The sequence below is a fragment of the Hemibagrus wyckioides genome, linkage group LG08 (assembly GCF_019097595.1).
Source record: "Hemibagrus wyckioides isolate EC202008001 linkage group LG08, SWU_Hwy_1.0, whole genome shotgun sequence".
NCBI classification, from domain to species: Eukaryota; Metazoa; Chordata; class Actinopteri; order Siluriformes; family Bagridae; genus Hemibagrus; species Hemibagrus wyckioides.
Window position 1 is genome coordinate 24139376 of NC_080717.1, and position 20000 is coordinate 24159375.

Genomic DNA, 20000 nt, shown 5'->3' on the forward strand with positions numbered 1-20000 from the left:
ATTTGATAATTCATTAGGGTCTAGGTTTCTTAAAAAGAGGCTGAATAACTGCTAACCTGAGAGGTTTAGGGAAGTGACCTAAATATAACAAGGAAATGATGTGTGTGTGAGAAAATGTGTTTGTGAGAGTGTGTGTGGTGGGGGGGGATGCTGTAGATCTGATCAGGTGTTAAATTCAGTATTTTGTCTGTGTAATAAATCTCTGTGTCACGTCGTTGCTCTCCTCTGCTTCAGCTGCTGCAGTCAGTCGGTTTCTTATCAGACTCTGTGGTTGAACTTTTTGTTTTTGTTCATCGCTTATCGCTCCTCTGGCTCTCGCTTGGTCATGCCGTCAACATGCCTCACTTTTACATCGTCTGTATTCGTGAGAAATGACGTTCCGGGCGTTTTATCTAAAGAAGCTCTCGAGATAACAAGGCCGAGGCCAAGTGTCCCGTCAGCTGGACTTAGGATTCTAATCAACCGTGAGAAGAAAAAGAATGTTTATACCTCACTTTATTTACATCTTCTTATATTTATAGAACACACTGAGGTGTAACATTTCTGTGTGTTTAATTAGATCTAACTTCAGTGAACTGTTCAGACTTCTGAATTCCACTGCATGGAAAATGGAAATAAACAATTTCTAGGAGTGAGAGAGGGAAGGAGTGAGAGATGGAAGGAGTGAGAGAGGGAAGGAGTGGGGGGGGGTGAGAGGGGGAAGGCATGAGGGGGGAAGGAGGGGGAGTGAGGGGGGAAGGAGGGGGGGTGAGAGGCGAAATGAGTGAGAGTGAGAAGCGAAATGAGTGAGAGGGGGAAGGAGTGAGGGAGAACGAGTGAGTCGGAACGAGTGAGATGGAACAAGAGAGGGAGAACGAGTGAGTCGGAACAAGTGAGAGTGAAAGAGTGAGAGGGAATGAGTGAGATGGAACAAGAGAGGGAGATCGACTAAGAGGGAACGAGTGAGAGGGAACGAGCGATAGAGAGATGAGTGAGACGGAACGAGTGAGAGAAAATGAGTGAGAGGGAACGAGTGAGAGAGAGATGAGTGAGAGCTTAAGAGAGCCTATGTGTTTAAAGATGGTTTTAAAATCTTCAGCTCTGTTTAAACAGTGTGACTTTAGCTGCAGTGGTGTTGAGGTGTAAAATGTGTTGAATTAGCTGTAAGTCATGTTAGTGAGCTGTAATAACGCCTGAGTGTTTCATCTGAAGGAAGGATGGAGGAAGCAGCCGAATGGAGTGAGACCTGCTGCAGTGGTCAAGGTTTGAACTGAGAGAAGCTCACTGACGCCCTCTAGAGTCACTGAGACACACTGAAACAGTGCATCTGTTTTTTCATCAGAAAGAACAAAAACTAATATATAAACAACAAACAATCAATTCCTGATTTTAAATCTTTTGATAAATGTTTTATAAACTGTTAAAAGTCCAAACAACAAAGTGAAAAATAGTAAAACTGTTCAGAAATAAAGGCGGGATTTTCATTTAACCTTCTGTTATTGGTTACAGTGGTATTGTGGGCGGGAACTGTGGTGTCATTAGTTGTAGTGCTGTTGTGAGCGAGGACTGCACTCTGATTGGTTACAGACACATTGTGGGTGGGAACTTTGCTCTGGTTGGTTACAGGGGAATTCTGGGCAGAGACTGTGCTCTAATTATTTACTGTGGTATTGTGGGCGGGAACTGTTGTCTGATTGGTTACCATAGTATTGTGGGCGAGTGCTGCATTCTAATTGGTTACCATGGCACCTGTACTGATGAGTAGATACAGTGGCATTCTGGGCTGGAACCCTTGGGTTGTTTGATGTCACTGCCATGGGATCTGTGCTGTGATTGGTTACAGTGGTATTGTGGGTGGGATCTGTGCTGTGATTGGTTACAGTGGTATTGTGGGTGTGATTTGGTTACAGTGGTATTGTGGGTGGGGTCTGTGCTGTGATTGGTTACAGTGGTATTGTGGGTGGGATCTGTGCTTTGATTGGTTACAGTGGTATTGTGGTTGAGATCTGTGGTGTGATTGGTTACAGTGGTATTGTGGGTGGGATCTGTGTTTTGATTGGTTACAGTGGTATTGTGTGTGGGTGGGATCTGTGGTCTGATTGGTTACAGTGGTGTTGTGGGTGGGATCTATGCTCTGATTGGTTACAGTGGTATTGTGGCTGGGATCTGTGGTCTGATTGGTTACAGTGGTATTGTGGGTGGGATCTGTGCTGTGATTGGTTACAGTGGTATTGTGGGTGGGATCTGTGCTTTTATTGGTTACAGTGGTATTGTGGGTGGAATCTGTGCTCTGATTGGTTACAGTGGTATTGTGGGTGGGATCTGTGCTCTGATTGGTTACAGTGGTATTGTGGGTGGGATTTGTGCTCTGATTGTTTACAGTGGTATTGTGGGTGGGATCTGTGCTCTGATTGGTTACAGTGGTATTGTGGGTGGGATCTGTGCTCTGATTGGTTACAGTGGTATCGTGGGTGGGATCTGTGCTCTGATTGGTTACAGTGGTATTGTGGGTGGGATTTGTGCTCTGATTGTTTACAGTGGTATTGTGGGTGGGATCTGTGCTCTGATTGGTTACAGTGGTATCGTGGGTGGGACCTGTGGAACTGAGCTGCTAAGTTTAAGAACACACAGTGAAGGAAAACACTGAAAAATCTATAAACATTAAAATTCAAAATAAACTTAAAAAATATTGAACAGAAAAAACTAACATCTTTTACACCAGTGAGGATTATATTTAGTGTTTTAACATTTTTTTTTCTTTCCTGATTTGCCGTTCTGATGTAGTGATGGAAAGATGGGCTCAGTTGTGTGCTCAGAGTGAACATTTATGAGGGAAAAAAAAATTAAAGAAAATGTGAAACAGATGGATGGAGAAATGAGAGGAGGAACGAAAGAACTGAATATGAAAAGAGAAAAAGAGGCGAGACAGAAAGGAGAGCCAAGAAGGAAGGGTGTGTGTGTGTGCTGGAGCAGTGAGAAAGAGGAGTGAGAGAGGGGGAGGAAAAAAGTGTGTGTGTGGGAGAGAGAGAGAGAGAGAGAGAGAGAGAGAGAGAAGGAGAGAAAGAGAGAGGGAGGTCTGATTCCCGGCGCAGATGTTTTCAGCACACAGACACACATACACTTGTGTTCATGGTGGAATATTTCGGCACGTTCTTCTTTTTCGTCTCCACTTTTGTACTCCATCTGTGCGGAGGAGATGTACGAGCGACACCGGCGCCGATACACACTGTGGACAAGGGGAGAACGCACAGAGGACGTCCTGCTGATCAGGGTACAGTGTGTGCGTGTGTGTGTGTGTGTAAGGAAAGTTTGAGTCCTTGTGTTCATTCAGCATAAAGATGAAAAGCAGGATGGAAACTTGTCTGAGATGAAGATGTTGGTTCACTTGAGGGTGTGTCCTAATCAGGAGTGTGTGTGTGTGTGAAATTCTATAGAATTTTAAGTGGAGAGTGTGTGTGTAGTCTACATGAGTGTGTGTGTGTGTGTTTGAGCTTGACAGTTGTGTCTGATTGTATCCGTGTGTGTGTGTGTGTGTGGACATGTGAGTGTGTTGCTAGTGTAACTGCTTTTGAGAGTTTGAGCTAGAGAGAGAGAAGGGGTGTGTGTGTGTGTGTGTGTGTGTGTGTGTGAGACTATTGGTGCGTGTTATTAGTAAGAATTTGCTGTCTGTTTTTTATGCGAGTGGTGGCAAACACACTTTCATTGCCTGACCACTTTATTAGGAACACCTCATTCTGATTCTGCTCCATGTTGAGATGATGGACTCGCACAGTTCCTGCAGATGTTTCAGGTGCTGCCACTCTCCTGTTCTGCCACATCCCAAAGGTGTTCTTACTGGATTCAGATCCAGTGACTGGGAAGAACGCTGAAGAACTCGTCACCTTGTTCAGGAAGGCAGATGTTTGCTTTGTGACATGTTGCAGTATCATGCTGGAGGCAGTCATTAGATGATTACATGCTCAGCTGCATTACTTTGCCATGATTGACTCGATATTAATGGCCCAAAGTGTGCAGTGAAAACATTCCCCACACTATCACACCCCCTCCACCAGACTGGACCGATGACCCATGGATTCATGCTGTAGACCCCAATTTCTGACCCTACCATCGGTGTCCCTCAGCAGAAATCCAGGTTCCTTAGACCAGGCTGCATTTCTCCGTCTTTATCTATCTAGTGTTGGTGTTTCTGTGTCCTGTGCAGCCTCAGCTGTATGTTCCTGGCTGACAGAAGAGGAACCTGACGTGGTCTTCTGCTGTTGTAGCTCATCCCCAGAGAGAGGTTGTCATGGTGTCAGGCATCTTGTGATGCTTTTCTGCTCACCACAGATCTACAGAACAGTTATCTGTGGCCTTTCTGTTAGCTCCAACTAGACTGATCTTTCTCCACTGATCTCTCTCATCATCAAGGTGTTTCTGTCTGCAGAACATCTGCTCACTGGGTGTTTTTTCTGAGACTGTTGTGTGTGAAAAAACCCACAGAAAATTAGCAGACATAGAAATACTCACACCAACACATCTGACAGCTTCATGCCACGGTCAGAGTTACTGATATTTTCCATCTCCTGATGGTTGATGTTTAAAAATGACCTGAAGCTGTTGATGGTACCTGCAGGACTCGATGCTTTGTGCTGCTGGTGCACGATTGGCTGATTAGATAATTGCGTGGAGGAGTAGCTGTACAGGTGTTCCTAATAAAGTGCTGTGTGTGTGTGTGCATATGTGTGTGTATTTTCTGTTTAACGATAAGGTGCCTATCTCGCACTCCTCACTGTGAGAGTTTCCCACAATGCCTTTCTGCAGTTACAGTATCAGATGCTTCTGACCCTCACTCATCTATATTTAAACTGTGTGTGTGTGTGTGTGTGTGCGCGCGCGCTGAGGCAGAGCTTTTGAGTTAAGTACAAGGTATATTTCCTGCACACAAATCCCGCCTCCTGCACTGTGACTGACAGATACACAGGCCACGCCTCCTCCTTTAGAAGAAGGCATGGCTAAAAGAAGGGGTGTGGCTTGTGGATCTGTCAGTCTTAGTGGTGGAGGTGTGGCTTGTGTTTGGATGGAGGTGAAGGAGAAACACTTTGAGATGAGAGAGAAAGTGTGTGTGTGTTTAGATGAGTTCGGCTCCTGTCTTCTTGTTTTCACTTTTTTCTTGGTCTACTACTTTGTTTCTCTTTCTCACACACACACACACACACACACAAAGTTGTGTGTAGTAGTAGGTGTGTGTATCAATGCAGTGTTGTGTATTGTTTGCTTCTTTCCTCCCACAGTACTGTGAAGACAATTAGGCTCATGCCTGAGGACATGCACAATCTCTCTCTTTCTCACACACACACACACACACACACAAGGAACGCCCCTAATTAACAACTTATTATTGACCTTGTCAACTGTGAAGTTCTCAGGAAAACACACACACACGATCAATTTGAATTTGGTGAAACGTTATTTGTCCATTCATAATAAAATAAAACCAAAAATAGAAGTGTGTATGTACGTGTGTGTGTGTGCGTGTGCACGCACGTGTGTGTTATGTTTGCCTCCTGTTTCTCCAACGCATCATTTTTCTCGTCATAAACTTGCATTCAATAAACTCTTTGTCCTGGTGTGTGATAATAACTCCACTGTTCAGTTCTGAGACACACACACACACACACACAGAAATGTCTGGTCTGTTTTTATCCCAGTGGGAATCAGTGCTGTGTGTGTGATGGTGTAACTCAGCTTCACAGCACCTCCGTGGGTTTTATTCCTCTTACTCCACAGCAGTTCCCCGGTAATTGCAATTGCTTAATGTAATAAAGATCATGTCGTACTTTTTATCCGTTTGTAGTTACGTGCCATGTTTTTCCCCCCATCTTCTGGAGCTTCTGGACTTATTAAAAAATAAAAATAATAATGCTGCAGCTTGTTGATGTTTGAAAGAAGGTGTAAACTCCTCTGTCTCTTCTGAAGACGTGGGAAAACCTCTGTCTGTTACAAAGCGCTGACACTGGAGACTCCTTCCATAATCCCTCCATTACTGTCTCCGCCCACTTGACATCGCCAACAGGCGCTTATTAAAATTTAACGACTTCCAGAAATTTCTTTCAGTCAAAATCCACATGCTCTTTATACTCAGGCCTGAAGAGAGAGAATCTCTCTCTTTGTATCTGTAGAGCGGACGGGGCGACACTCGGGGGTCGTGAACAGACGATCATTTGGTGTCCACACACACAAGGAGTTTTTCCCCCCTTTTTTTTTTTCTTTGTGTCCCATCATTTTCTTTCTTCTCTTTCTCTCTAGCCTTGTGTCTGTTCTTCTTCTTCTTCCTTCTCACACACACACACACACACACACTAGTTTTCTCTCAAAGAGCCTGCTTTGAGAGAAAACTAGACAATGACACACACACAGTAAAAGTCGGCTGTGTGTGAGTCACATGCTGTCAGTAGGCGTTGTACAGAAGGAAAAAATACACATCATGATGATGATGATGATTTGCTTTTCCTTTACTGTGTGTGTGTGAGAGAGAGAGAGAGAGATCACTCCCCTCCTGTTCCAGATTGGCTGTTCTGTAATTAAATAATAATTTAGTTGCATACACACTGCACACACTCCACATTAACTGTATTAGGACTTTCCTAATGCACAAGACTGTGTGTGTGTGTGTGTGTGTGTGTGCACGTGCACTAGAATTTTTTAACATTTGATTTTTGAATTTCATATTTTTTTTCATTTTGATTTACAGAATTAATATCATTTTTTAATGAATTGAATGAATATTAGTATTAATATTAATTAATATTAATATTATTATTTTTAAATGTGACAATTATTTTCGTTTGCGTTTAACCTTTATTCTATTATTTATTATACTGTTAGGTTTATGAATTTAACTTTTTTTATTAAATTTAACGTTTATTAATTTTAATTTTTAATTTGATTAATTTTTTATAATTGATTAATGTTACCTGGATGCTTTTAGAGTTTTATGAATTCAGTTGATTTGGAATTTTGTGAATTTATTTGTTTTCGAATTTCTATAATCCAAGTTCATCGGTGTTCTATAAAAATACTGGTATTGGATTCAACTGAATTATTTAATATAAATAAAATTTTAAAATGAGAATTTTGATGTTAATTAGACGTTATTTATTTATTTATTTTTAAATGTTGGTTTATTTTTTAAAGCAGTTTTATTGTGTCAGATCTGCTTCTAACTGTATAATAATAATAGTAATAATAAGTGTGTTTAATGTGTTGTTTCTGTGCAGATCCACAGGGAGGAGGAGGAGGACGTCTTGTACTCTTTACATTCTGAAGATCTGAAGCCGGAGTGCAGTAAAGAAAGCACGGAAACTGGTAAATACACACCGCGTCTTTTTCTTTGTGGAGTGGGCGGGGCTGTGGGCGTGGCCAGAAGACTGGTGTTGATCCGGGACTTTTCTACAGTGGTAGTGTGGTGGTAGATTTTTTTTTTCATGAAACCTCATCTGATCTCTAGCTCCTGCGCTTGAACGACTAAACCGGCTCTTTAATGGAATTTTTTCAGGGTCAGAATTGAATAAAATGATCTAGCTTTTTTGTTATGCTAAAACTCAGAATTTAAAATCTACCTCCATCTTGGTTTTTATGAGCTTAAGCTCTGTTGCTGCCGGTTAATGAATGCCGGACAAATGTTACCGAAGTTAAACTTTCCCTGTGAAATTTCTTCACAATTCTTTAAAATTACTGTATTCTAATGAATGGGATTTTCCTGATTTTACATTGAGAGGAAGGATAAAGAACGCAGGACCACAGACAGAAGAGCGATCTCACAGTAACCACTTCCACGGCGTGTTCAAGAGAAAGTTAGAGCGAGAAAGAGAAAGAGCGAGACAGGGAGTGTGAGAGTGAGACAGAGAGAGAGCGTGACAGAGAGACCGAGACAGTGAGAGCGATAACGAGACAGAGAGAGAGCGAGAGAGAGTGAGGCAAGAGCGAGACAGTGAGAGAGAGAGCGAGACAGAGAGGGAGCGAGAGAGAGTGAGGCAAGAGTGAGACAGTGAGAGCGAGACAGAGAGAGAGCGCGAGAGAGAGCGAGACAGCGAGAGCGGGAGAGAGAGCTTTACTCTGATCACTGTTAGCATTTTTAGCATTATCAACTGTAATCCTGCCACTTAACCATAACATCTGGACTGGACTGTTTTCCCACCGGCGTCCTGTATCGTCAGGAAAACATTCCCTCTCCTCATAAGTGTGTGTGTGTGTGTGTGTGTTAAAGAGTAACACACACACGCTTGGGCGGAAAGTGGAGTGTTTTCCTGACGATACAGGACGGCCGCAGGCTCAGTGAGATCATCTGTTTCACTCGATGACATCAGCGTCCTGTGTATAAGGATTACAGACCGAGCTGCAATACTTTGGACACACACACACACACACACACACACACACATACACACACTTTTATTTAACAGCAGAACTGATGATGAAATGTGATGTGTGAAAAATGAAAATTAACCAAAAAAAGCGTCACATCTCTGAATTTTAATGAGCAAAGTTTTTAATCCAGTAAAAATAAATTAAAAAAGTAAAAATGAGTTTTTTATTAGAATTCATACTTCACTCTTATACAGAAGGCCAAACTAAGAAGAAGAAAAGTTTATTTATTTATTGGTTTTTGTTTAACGTTCAGCAATTTGAAAAAACAAACTCCTGATTTCTTTTGTTAATAAAAATATTTTTTTTAATCGTAAAAATGTATTAAGATAAATTTTATAAAAATAAATAAAATAGCAATTAGAAAGTAAGTAAAAATGCAGATTAGCTGCAATGATATTTATTTAAAAATTAAAATAGGAAAAAAGAAACACAGCACACAATTATTAAACCAATAAAAATGTCTTTATTTATTTATTTAATGGCAACAGACCAGCTAAAACTGTTCTTTACATTTTAAAGCATTTTTAATTTAATATTTTAATGTTTTGATGCTCCAGAAAATGAACCCTTGTTTTTTTGTTTGTTTGTTTGATTTTTTATTTATTTATTTATTTTTAATTTATTTTTTTGTGAAATTATTAAATTTGTTCTTCCAGATGTTGCTGTGTGTTGCTCCGTATCTGCGAGCTCACTGCCCGGGTCCGAGTCTGTCAGTGATGGAGACTCACTGTTGGGCCCAGACACGACGGATGATGTCGTCTTTAAACAGGTGTGTGTGTGTGTAAGTGTGTGTGTGTTCTTGGCTGCGTCTCTGTTTATTTTAATTAACATCTGTGTGTTTTGTTCTCCTCCTTCCATTTACACTGTGCTTGTTCACTGGAAAACTCTTGTTTAGGATGTCTCTGGCAGAACAAAGTGTTATATAACGTGCAGTTTTACACACACACACACACAGATATGCAACGGTAATTATGACTATAAGGAAATGACAAAGATTTACACTTCACTCTTCTGCACTGGGATTTTTGTCTTTATCCATACTGGGATTTGGGAACACAGGCTCAAACTTGGGATTGGGAGAGGATACCTTTTTTGATTTGGAATTTTAGGATACTGGTTGTTGGAATTCCAGCTCATGAGTATTGTGAAGACGCTCAGCAGGTGGACACTGGGCAAGTTTCCTGGTTTAGTTCGGAATGCTGAATTATCCGGCCTGAATTGGGAGCGCCGATCCCGATTGGGATTAATAACGCAGTTCTGCGTTTCTGTCTGTATGTCTGTCAGAGCGAGGACACGCTCACCCTCACCAGTGGAATTTCCATGACTGGATCCATTTCTACAGACGACTCGTCCCTCACACACACTGTAGGAGAAACCGAGGAAGAGGAGAAGAAAGATCGGCTGACGGAGGTCCTTGAGCGTTCCGCTGTTCTTCGCTCTACCAGCCGCTCTCACTCTCCATCCCGGAGACACAGCTGGGGGCCAAGCAAGAATCAGAGCGGAGAGACGGACATGGGCCAGCGCAGGTAACCACCTGACTATTAGCACTATATGACCTCTTATAATGCCATAAGTAACACTGATTATTCAGTAATGAACCATACATGTATCATATATATCTTATAATGCACTCAGAGACCTTATAATACACTTATGATACGATATATCTGTCTAGAACAGTACAGTTCTGTAATAATGCTTCTTACACTAAAGAAGTGTGATGATAAACGTATACTTCGTTAAATGGCCTGTACTGAAAAACACACAAATATTGTGTTCTGTAAATAATTATGGATCTCTCACACACACACCCCTCTTGCTTGATCGATCCACACTGCTGTGTGATGGTGATATAATACAGTCAGATCATCAGCTTCCACACCTTTCACTTCACACCATGTCTCTAACATTCACGACTTTACACTAAACAAGAAACAGTATATATGATGTCCATCAGACTAATCCCTCATCTATCACCTCAGGTTTGTTTCCTCAACAATACACCTCACTGCAGAGCTTTCGTCCATTTACCAACTCATTTATATACATTATTCTCACCTGCATTCACACTCTGTCTCTCTCGCCCTCTCTCTCTCTCTCTCTCTCTCTCTCTCGCCCTCGCCCTCTTGCTCTTTCTTACTGTCTCTGTCTCTCTCTCTCGCCCTCTTGCTCTTTCTTACTGTCTCTGTCTCTCTCTCTCGCCTTCTTGCTCTTTCTTACTGTCTCTGTCTCTGTCTCTCTCTCTCTCTCTCTCTCTCTCTCGCCCTCTTGCTCTTTCTTACTGTCTCTGTCTCTCTTTCTCTCTCCCTCTCCCTCTTGCTCTCTCTCTCTCTCTCTCATTGTCCCTCTCTCTCTCGCTCTCTCTCTCTCTCGCTCTCTCTCTCTCTCTCATTGTCTCTCTCTCATTGTCCCTCTCTCGCTCTCTCTCTGTCTCTCTCTCTCTCTCTCATCGTCCCTCTTGCTCTCGCTCTCGCTCGCTCTCTCTCGCTCTCTCTCTCTCTCTCTCTCACCCATCCATCCATCCCTCACTCTCTCCTGGTTCAGTGTGGTACATGCTGAGGAGGAAGAGAAGCCATCAGGTCACAGGAGAAGGTACAGATGTTAATCTGATGCAATCTTCCTCTTTACTAATGTTTATTGTTCTGTTAAATCATGAAATAAATTCAGTCTTCAGCGTTTAATGATTAATTCTCTCTAACAGCAGCTCTGACTGTAGCGCAGGTTTATATTAATGAACTCACTCTGATACCTTATCGTTTCCATAGTAACGGCTCATTCACAGGGGGCCTCCACACGGACAAATGTTTTTTTTTTACATTTATGGAAGGAGTCTCCAGTATCAGTGCTTTATAACTGAATAATAAAATACATAATATACATCATTATTAAAAACTAACAATACATCCTGTTAATACTATACACCTCTCTCTCTCTCTCTCTCTCTCTCATCTCTCCATCCCTCGCACTCTAACTCTCTAACTCAGTATGAGCTGGTGTCCATCACACGTTCCTCACCCTGAGATGGAGGAGATGAACTCCAGAAGGTAAACGTCAGCACTTTTTTTTTCCCCACTGCTTACACAACACAGTGCCTGTGGTGTGAGAGAGAGACAGAGTGTGGTGAGAAAGAGAGACAGAGAGACAGACAGTGAGAGAGAGGGAAAGAGAGAGACAGACAGACAGACAGAAAGAGACAGAGAACAGAGAGAGTTTGAGAGAGATAGACAGACAGATAGAGAGATAGAGAGAGAGTTTGAGAGAGACAGACAGATAGAGAAAGTTTGAGAGAGACAGACAGACAGATAGAGAGAGTTTGAGAGAGACAGACAGAGAGAGAGAGTTTGAGAGACATAGACAGAGAGAGAGAGAGACAGACAGAAATAGAGAGAAAGTGTGTGTGTGTGTGCGCACTTCCTCCTCTGACCATGATAGAAAGAGTTTTTAAAAAACCTCAAAGTCACACTTCCCTTCAGTATCACGGATGTGGCGTTATTGCAGACCCATACACACACACACACACACACACACACACACACACACACACACACACACACACACACTTCTGCTTGGCTTATTTGAACTGAACAGTAAAGCTGCTTTTTAACATTAGTAACACACTGCTCATTAAACATGACTAATATACTGATTTACGTCTCTGAGCCTCAGGACAGGTGAGTGCTCTTACATCACTGCTCTTACTCTAGCCTTAGTGTTAGCGTTAGCATGGAGCTAATCATGCTTTATTTAAAAAAACGTAGTGTCTTTCAACCAACAGCAGAGTCAGTGGAGCGCGGTCACTTTAGCCCACTCTGGAGCTCTGATGGACACAGTAGTCAGTGTGTGTGTGTGTGTGTGTGTAGTTATAGTCTGGAAGGTTTGGCTGCTGAGGATGAGGTGAAGATGCCGAGCATACGACACTCAACACACACATCCATGACTGAGAGAGAGGAGAGAGGATCACTCGCTTCTCTCACTGAGGAGGAGAACGAGAGCAACGCAGGTGACAACAGCAGCTTAGACAGCCAGGTACACACACACACACACACACACACACGACTATACAAACACACGACTATACAAACACACACAAGCAAACACAGACCACACACTCTCTCTCTCTTTCTCTCTCTCTCTCTCTCTCTCTCACACATATACACACACACACATACACACTCTCTTAACTGCATTTACACTGGACTCTTTCATTATAAATCTCTCCAATTACTCTTCACAGATTTATTTATATATATATATATATATATATATATATATATATATGTGTGTGTGTGTGTGTGTGTGTGTGTGTGTGTGTGTGTGTGTGTGGGGTCTTCACAGAGATCTGTTCAGGACACAGGATGTGGCTTCGTTCCTCCTCTTCTCTCACTCACCAAATCTGTGTCCATGTCAGCAATCAGCCCAAGAGACCTGGATGGTGAGTGTGTGTGTGTGTGTGTGTGTTCTGTCTTCACTCAACCTTCCTCCTCTTTGCCCTCCACACTGACCCGAGGTTCCACTTCCTTAAAGCATCATGGCTGTGAGCATCATTAGAGAAAGTGTGTGTGTGTGTTTAAAACAATACACACTCACGGTCTCATGTTTAGTTCAAGATGCTTTCAGGAAACTCCATCATGAGAATGCTGCTGTGTTTTATTTCACGTTCACTTTCCCCTGTATTAAAGGAGTAATTTAACAAAAATAATAATAAATAAATAAATAAATTCCACAAAGCTTCTCTCTTTACTGCAAATGCAGTCAGCTTCAGTGTCTGATGCTAACACAGCTAACAGAGGCTTATAGCTACCAGTTTAGCGTCAGAGATTTCATCTACAGCGCAGTGTGAGGTCGGGGGTGAGGAATTTCACAAAACAGAAAAATAAATAAACAAACAACTCAGTGAAAGAATGAAAAAGCAGTAAACATAAAGAAAATAATTTTTTTTAAAAAGAAAAGGAGCAAATAAAGAAAGCAAGAAAGAGAGAAAGAATGAAACAAATAAGGAAGAAAGAAAGAAAAAGAAAGGAAGGAGAGAAAGAAAGAATGAGAGAAAGAAAGAAAGAAAGAAAGAAAAGGAAGGAAGGAGAGAAAGAAGGAAGGGAGGAGATAAAGAAAAAGAGAGAGAGAAAGAATGAGGAAAGAAATAAGGAAGAAAGGAAGGAGAGAAAGAGATAAAGAAAGAATGAATGAGAGAAAGAAGGAAGGAAGAAAGGAAGGACAGAAAGAGAGAAAGAATAAGAGAGAGAAAGAAAAAGAAAAAGAAAGGTCAAGAGAAAGAAAGAGAGAGAATGAGAGAAAGAATAAAAGAAAGAAAAAGAAGGAAGGAAGGAAGGAGAGAAAGAGAGAAAGAATAAGAGAGAGAAAGAAAGGTCAAGAAAGAAAGAAAGAAAGAAAGAAAGAAAGAAAGAAAGAAAGAAAAAGAGAATGAGAGAAAGAATAAAAGAAAGAAAAAGAAGGAAGGAAGGAGAGAAAGGAAGACAAAGAGAAAGAAACAGAATAAGGAAAGAAAGAAGGAAGAAAGGAAGGAGGGAAAGAGAGAGAGAAAGAAAGAAATAAGGAGAGAAAGAATGAGAAAGAATTAAAGAAAAAAGAAAGAAGGAAGGAAGGAGAGAGAAATAAGGAGAGAGAGAGAAAGAAAGGAGGAAGGAAGGAGAGGAAGAAAGAAAGAATGAGAGAGCGAGGGAGAGAAAGAAAGAATGAGGAAAAAGAATGAGAGAGCGAGAGAGAGAGAAAGAAAGAAAAAAGAAAAAGAGAGAGATGGAGGGACGATACAATCAGAAAGAAACAGAAAGCAAGGAATTGGACAGGGATCTAGAGAATAGGAAATGAAGAGTAAAGAAGAAAGCTGGAGAGTTGAGAAGTAAAGAAAGGCTAATCTGGCGGCTGTAGACGCGTGTTGTGTGTTAGCCGCGCGTGTTAGCAGCATGGCGCTGTGTGAAGCTAACACGTCTCAGCTGATGGACTTCATTTGTGCTAAAGGAGGAAGTGTGTTCTTATCCGTTTTTGCTGAATTATTCCTTTCATTTCAACATTTCTGGAAAGGTGGTGTTGTGTGTTGTCATGGCGACGGTGTTAACCCTCTGCGTGTCAGGCTGGCCTTGTTTTCTTCCCTGTGTTGGTTTTGGGAATGGACAGCCCCCCCCCCTTACCGGTCACTGTCCCCCACTGTGCGCACTTGGGAGTGGACTCGCGTCCTCACTCACCGCCTTCACCTCAGTAACCTGTGATTTGGTCTCTTTCCTGCTCGTCACCCCCCGGAACACCGCAGCGATTGGACGAGCTCGACCCAGGCGGCGAATCAGCTTCTCCTTCAACGTGTCGCCCCGCCTCCCCAAACCCAAACCTCTATTTGCGTTCGGCTCTTCATCCAGTGATGAAGAGGAGGCTGGAAGTAAGTAAAAAAACCCCAAAAAACTCCCAGAATGCTCGGTGTGGAACGCTAGAACCTTCCTGTGTACTGTGTAGTGTGTTCCCTCCTTTACCATGCCGCTGAATTTACTGCAGTTTATGAAGCTTTATGAAGCAGATGAAGCTTTTATTTTTTTCTTTTCGCTAAATCATGAAGCGTCTCTCACAAAGAAAGCAAAAGTTCTCGCACGTGCTCAGAGTGATCCACTAACACACCCCGAGCACCAGAGGAACACTGAGAGGCGGAGAACACAACGAAGAGAAAAAAAATCCCCCTCATATGAACAAAAAGTGTGTGTGAGAGAGAGATTGTGTGTGTGTGTGTGTGTGAGAGAGAGAGAGAGCGCATGAGTGAGAGTGTGTGAGAGAGTGTATGTGTGTATGTGAGAGAGAGAGAGAGAGAGAGAGAGAGAGAGCATAAGTGTGTGTGTGAGAGAGAGAGAGCATAAGTGTGTGTGAGAGAGAGAGAGAGAGAGAGGGTGCATGAGTGAGAGTGTGTGTGAGAGGGAGAGAGTGTGTCTGTGAGAGTGTATGTGAGAGAGAGAGAGAGCATAAGTGTGTGTGTGAGAGAAAGAGCATAAGTAAGTGTGTGTGTGTTTCTGATAATTATATTATTGACTCTTTCAGACTTGCCCTGTTCAGCAGCAGGATCTGTGGAGTGCAGGTACTGTCCCTCTACCCCTCTGCTCACCTGTCCCTGCGTCCCTCTGCCCGCCTGTCCCTCTACCCCTCTGCCCGCCTGTCCCTCTACCCCTCTGCCCGCCTGTCCCTCTACCTCTCTGCCCGCCTGTCCCTCTACCCCTCTGCCCGCCTGTCCCTCTACCTCTCTGCCCGCCTGTCCCTCTACCCCTCTGCCCGCCTGTCCCTCTACCCCTCTGCCCGCCTGTCCCTCTACCTCTCTGCCCGCCTGTCCCTCTACCCCTCTGCCCGCCTGTCCCTCTACCCCTCTGCCCGCCTGTCCCTCTACCCCTCTGCCCGCCTGTCCCTCTACCTCTCTGCCCGCCTGTCCCTCTACCCCACTGCCCGCCTGTCCCTCTACCCCTCTGCCCGCCTGTCCCTCTACCTCTCTGCCCGCCTGTCCCTCTACCCCACTGCCCGCCTGTCCCTCTACCCCTCTGCCCGCCTGTCCCTCTACCTCTCTGCCCGCCTGTCCCTCTACCCCACTGCCCGCCTGTCCCTCTACCCCCTCTGCCCGCCTGTCCCTCTACCCTCTGCCCGCCTGTCCCTCTACCTCTCTGCCCGCCTGTCCCTCTACCCTCTGCCCGCCTTGTCCCTCTACCTCTCTGCCCGCCTGTCCCACTACCTCTCTGCCCGCCTGTCCCTCTACCCCTCTGCCCGCCTGTCCCTCTACCCCTCTGCCCGCCTGTCCCTCTACCTCTCTGCCCGCCTGTCCCTCTACCCCACTGCCCGCCTGTCCCTCTACCCCTCTGCCCGCCTGTCCCTCTACCTCTCTGCCCGCCTGTCCCTCTACCCCACTGCCCGCCTGTCCCTCTACCCCTCTGCCCGCCTGTCCCTCTACCCCTCTGCCCGCCTGTCCCTCTACCTCTCTGCCCGCCTGTCCCTCTACCCCTCTGCCCGCCTGTCCCTCTACCTCTCTGCCCGCCTGTCCCTCTACCCCTCTGTCTGTGTTATATTAGCATATTCTCCAGAAAGTGTAAATGTTAGTGTAAAGAGAGTAGAGTAAGAGAAGGTGATGGAGTATTTAAAGTTCAGAGTAGAGTGTGAGGTGACAGTACACAGTGCAGGGTGAATCCTGAGGAGGAGCACACCTCACACACACACATCTCACACACACATCTCACACACACACATCTCACACACACATCTCACACACACACCTCACACACACACATCTCACACACACATCTCACACACACACCTCACACACACACACATCTCACACACACATCTCACACACACACCTCACACACACACCTCACACACACACACACACCACACACACACACACCTCACACACGCACCTCACACACGCACCTCACACACACACCACACACACCACACACACCTCACACACACACCTCACACACACACCTCACACACACACACCACACACACACACCACACACACACCACACACACCTCACACACACACCACACACACCTCACACACACCTCACACACACCTCACACACACCTCACACACACACACCACACACACACACCACATACACACCTCACACACACACACCACACACACACCACACACACACACACCACATACACCTCACACACACCACACACACCTCACACACACCTCACACACACACCACACACACCTCACACACACACACACCTCACACACACACCTCACACACACAGCTCACACACACACCTCACACACACCTCACACCTCACACACACCTCACACACACCTCACACACACACCACACACACCTCACACACACACCTCACACACACACCTCACACACCTCACACACACCTCACACACACACCACACACACTTCACACACACACCACACACACCTCACACACACACCACACACACCTCACACACACACCACACACACTTCACACACACACCACACACACCTCACACACACACCACACACACCTCACACACACCTCACACACCACATACACTTCACACACACACCTCACACACACACCACACACACCACACACACCTCACACACACCACACACACACCTCACACACACACTACACACACCACACACACCTCACACACACCACATACACCTCACACACACACCACACACCCCTCACACACACACCACATACACCTCACACACACACCACATACACCTCACACACACACCTCACACACACACACACCTCACACACACACCTCACACACACACAGCTCACACACACACCTCACACACACCTCACACACCACACACACCTCACACACACCTCACACACACCTCACACACACCACACACACACCACACTTCACACACACACCACACACACCTCACACACACACCACACACACCTCACACACACACCACACACACTTCACACACACACCACACACACCTCACACACACACCACACACACCTCACACACACACCTCACACACACACCACACACACCTCACACACACACCTCACACACCACATACACTTCACACACACACCTCACACACACACCACACACACCACACACACCTCACACACACCACACACACACCTCACACACACACTACACACACCACACACACCTCACACACACCACATACACCTCACACACACACCACACACCCCTCACACACACACCACATACACCTCACACACACACCACACACACCTCACACACACCACACACACCTCACACACACACCACACACACTTCACACACACACCACACACACCTCACACACACACCTCACACACACACCACACACACCTCACACACACACCACACACACCTCACACACACACCACACACACTTCACACACACACCACACACACCTCACACACACACCTCACACACCACATACACTTCACACACACACCTCACACACACACCACACACACTTCACACACACACCACACACACCTCACACACACACCACACACACCTCACACACACCTCACACACCACATACACTTCACACACACACCTCACACACACACCACACACACCACACACACCTCACACACACCACACACACACCTCACACACACACTACACACACCACACACACCTCACACACACCACATACACCTCACACAAACACCACACACCCCTCACACACACACACCACATACACCTCACACACACACCACATACACCTCACACACACACCTCACACACACCATGTGCACCACACACACCTCACACACACCACGTGCACCACACACACCTCACACACCACGTGCACCACACACACCTCACACACACCACGTGCACCACACACACCTCACACACACCACGTGCACCACACACACCACGTGCACCACACACACCTCACACACACACCTCTCGCACACCTCACACACCTCTCGCACACCTCACACACCTCTCTCACACACCTCTCACATACCTCGCACACACCTCTCACACACACCTCACACACCTCTCACACACACCTCTCTCACACCTCACCCACACACACCTCACACACCACACACACCTCACTCACACACACCACACACACCTCTCACATCTCACACCTCTCATCACCTCACACACACCACACACCTCTCACTGTTCTGTATACCTGCACACTTATCTCATAACTAATCTTTTTAGGTTTTCTTTTCTCTTATTTTGTTTCTTTCTGGTGTTCATTTTTCTTTTTTTTTGCTCAAATCCTTTTTCCCCACATTTCTTTATTTATTATTTTCTTTACTCTTCTTTATACTGCTTTTTTTTTTCTCTACTGAACTATATGATGGAATTTACTCTCTCTCCCCCTCCTCCCCCCTCTTCCTCTTCCGCCCCCACCCCCACCCCGTGTGGTGTGTCTCTGTATCTGTCTCCATCTCTCTATCTGTCTGTACCCCTCCCCCGCTTTCTCTCAGTATTTTAGAGGAAGACCCCGCCCCATTGAGGAGTGACTCTGAGGTCAGAGGGACGAAAGTGAGCCGCACCTTCAGCTACCTTAAGAGCAAGATGAGCAAGAAGAGCAAGGTGTGTGTGTGTGACAGTGTGTGTGTGTGAGAGAGAGAGTAAGGTGATACCGGTCCACTCCTATTAAAATCTAGTGAAAAGAGAATCGTTAAGAGATTTGACACTGAATCAACTCGCTGCAGGAAGTGATTCAAATTTGTCATTGCCATGGAGATTTGTACATATAACCTCCATGACATACAAAACTCATTACATATACAACCCCCCCCCCTTCTCTTTCTTCTGTTGTTGTGTGTGTGTGTAGGTTGTGTAGTTCAGTTTTGTGTCTATGTGTCATCTGTGTGCTGCAAAGACTCTCTTGCAGGAAGCATAAGCATGCTGCGGTTTCTCTGGTGCACTTCTGAACACACACACACACACACACACACACACACTCTCTCTCTCTCTCTCTCTCTCTCGCTCTGTGGAAAAACAAACTCCAGTTCTGATGGAACCTCATCTGGATAAAGCATCAGAGAGAGACTGTGTGTGTGTGTGTGTGTGTGTGTGTGTGTGAGAAACATGTTAAAGCAGTGTGTGTGTATGTGTGTGTGTAATCTGAACTCAGCTGATCTGAATTAAATCGGAAGT

General features: G+C 44.9%; 1 protein-coding gene across 9 annotated transcripts in view; it reads left to right on the plus strand.

Annotated features, from left to right (window-relative positions):
• akap13 (A-kinase anchoring protein 13) overlaps window positions 1-20000 on the plus strand; it is a 91131-nt gene that overhangs the window by 43614 nt on the left and 27517 nt on the right. For 5 of the 9 annotated variants that reach the window (XM_058397468.1, XM_058397465.1, XM_058397467.1 and 2 more), the window contains 10 exons: window positions 7236-7323; window positions 9042-9154; window positions 9670-9911; window positions 10930-10977; window positions 11370-11429; window positions 12246-12411; window positions 12721-12817; window positions 14648-14770; window positions 15415-15451; window positions 19322-19430. In XM_058397468.1, the coding sequence (XP_058253451.1) occupies window positions 7236-7323; window positions 9042-9154; window positions 9670-9911; window positions 10930-10977; window positions 11370-11429; window positions 12246-12411; window positions 12721-12817; window positions 14648-14770; window positions 15415-15451; window positions 19322-19430 (1083 nt within the window). The remainder of the gene's footprint in view (window positions 1-7235; window positions 7324-9041; window positions 9155-9669; window positions 9912-10929; window positions 10978-11369; window positions 11430-12245; window positions 12412-12720; window positions 12818-14647; window positions 14771-15414; window positions 15452-19321; window positions 19431-20000) is intronic. The other 4 variants (XM_058397474.1, XM_058397472.1, XM_058397471.1 and 1 more) reach the window with 4 other exon arrangements.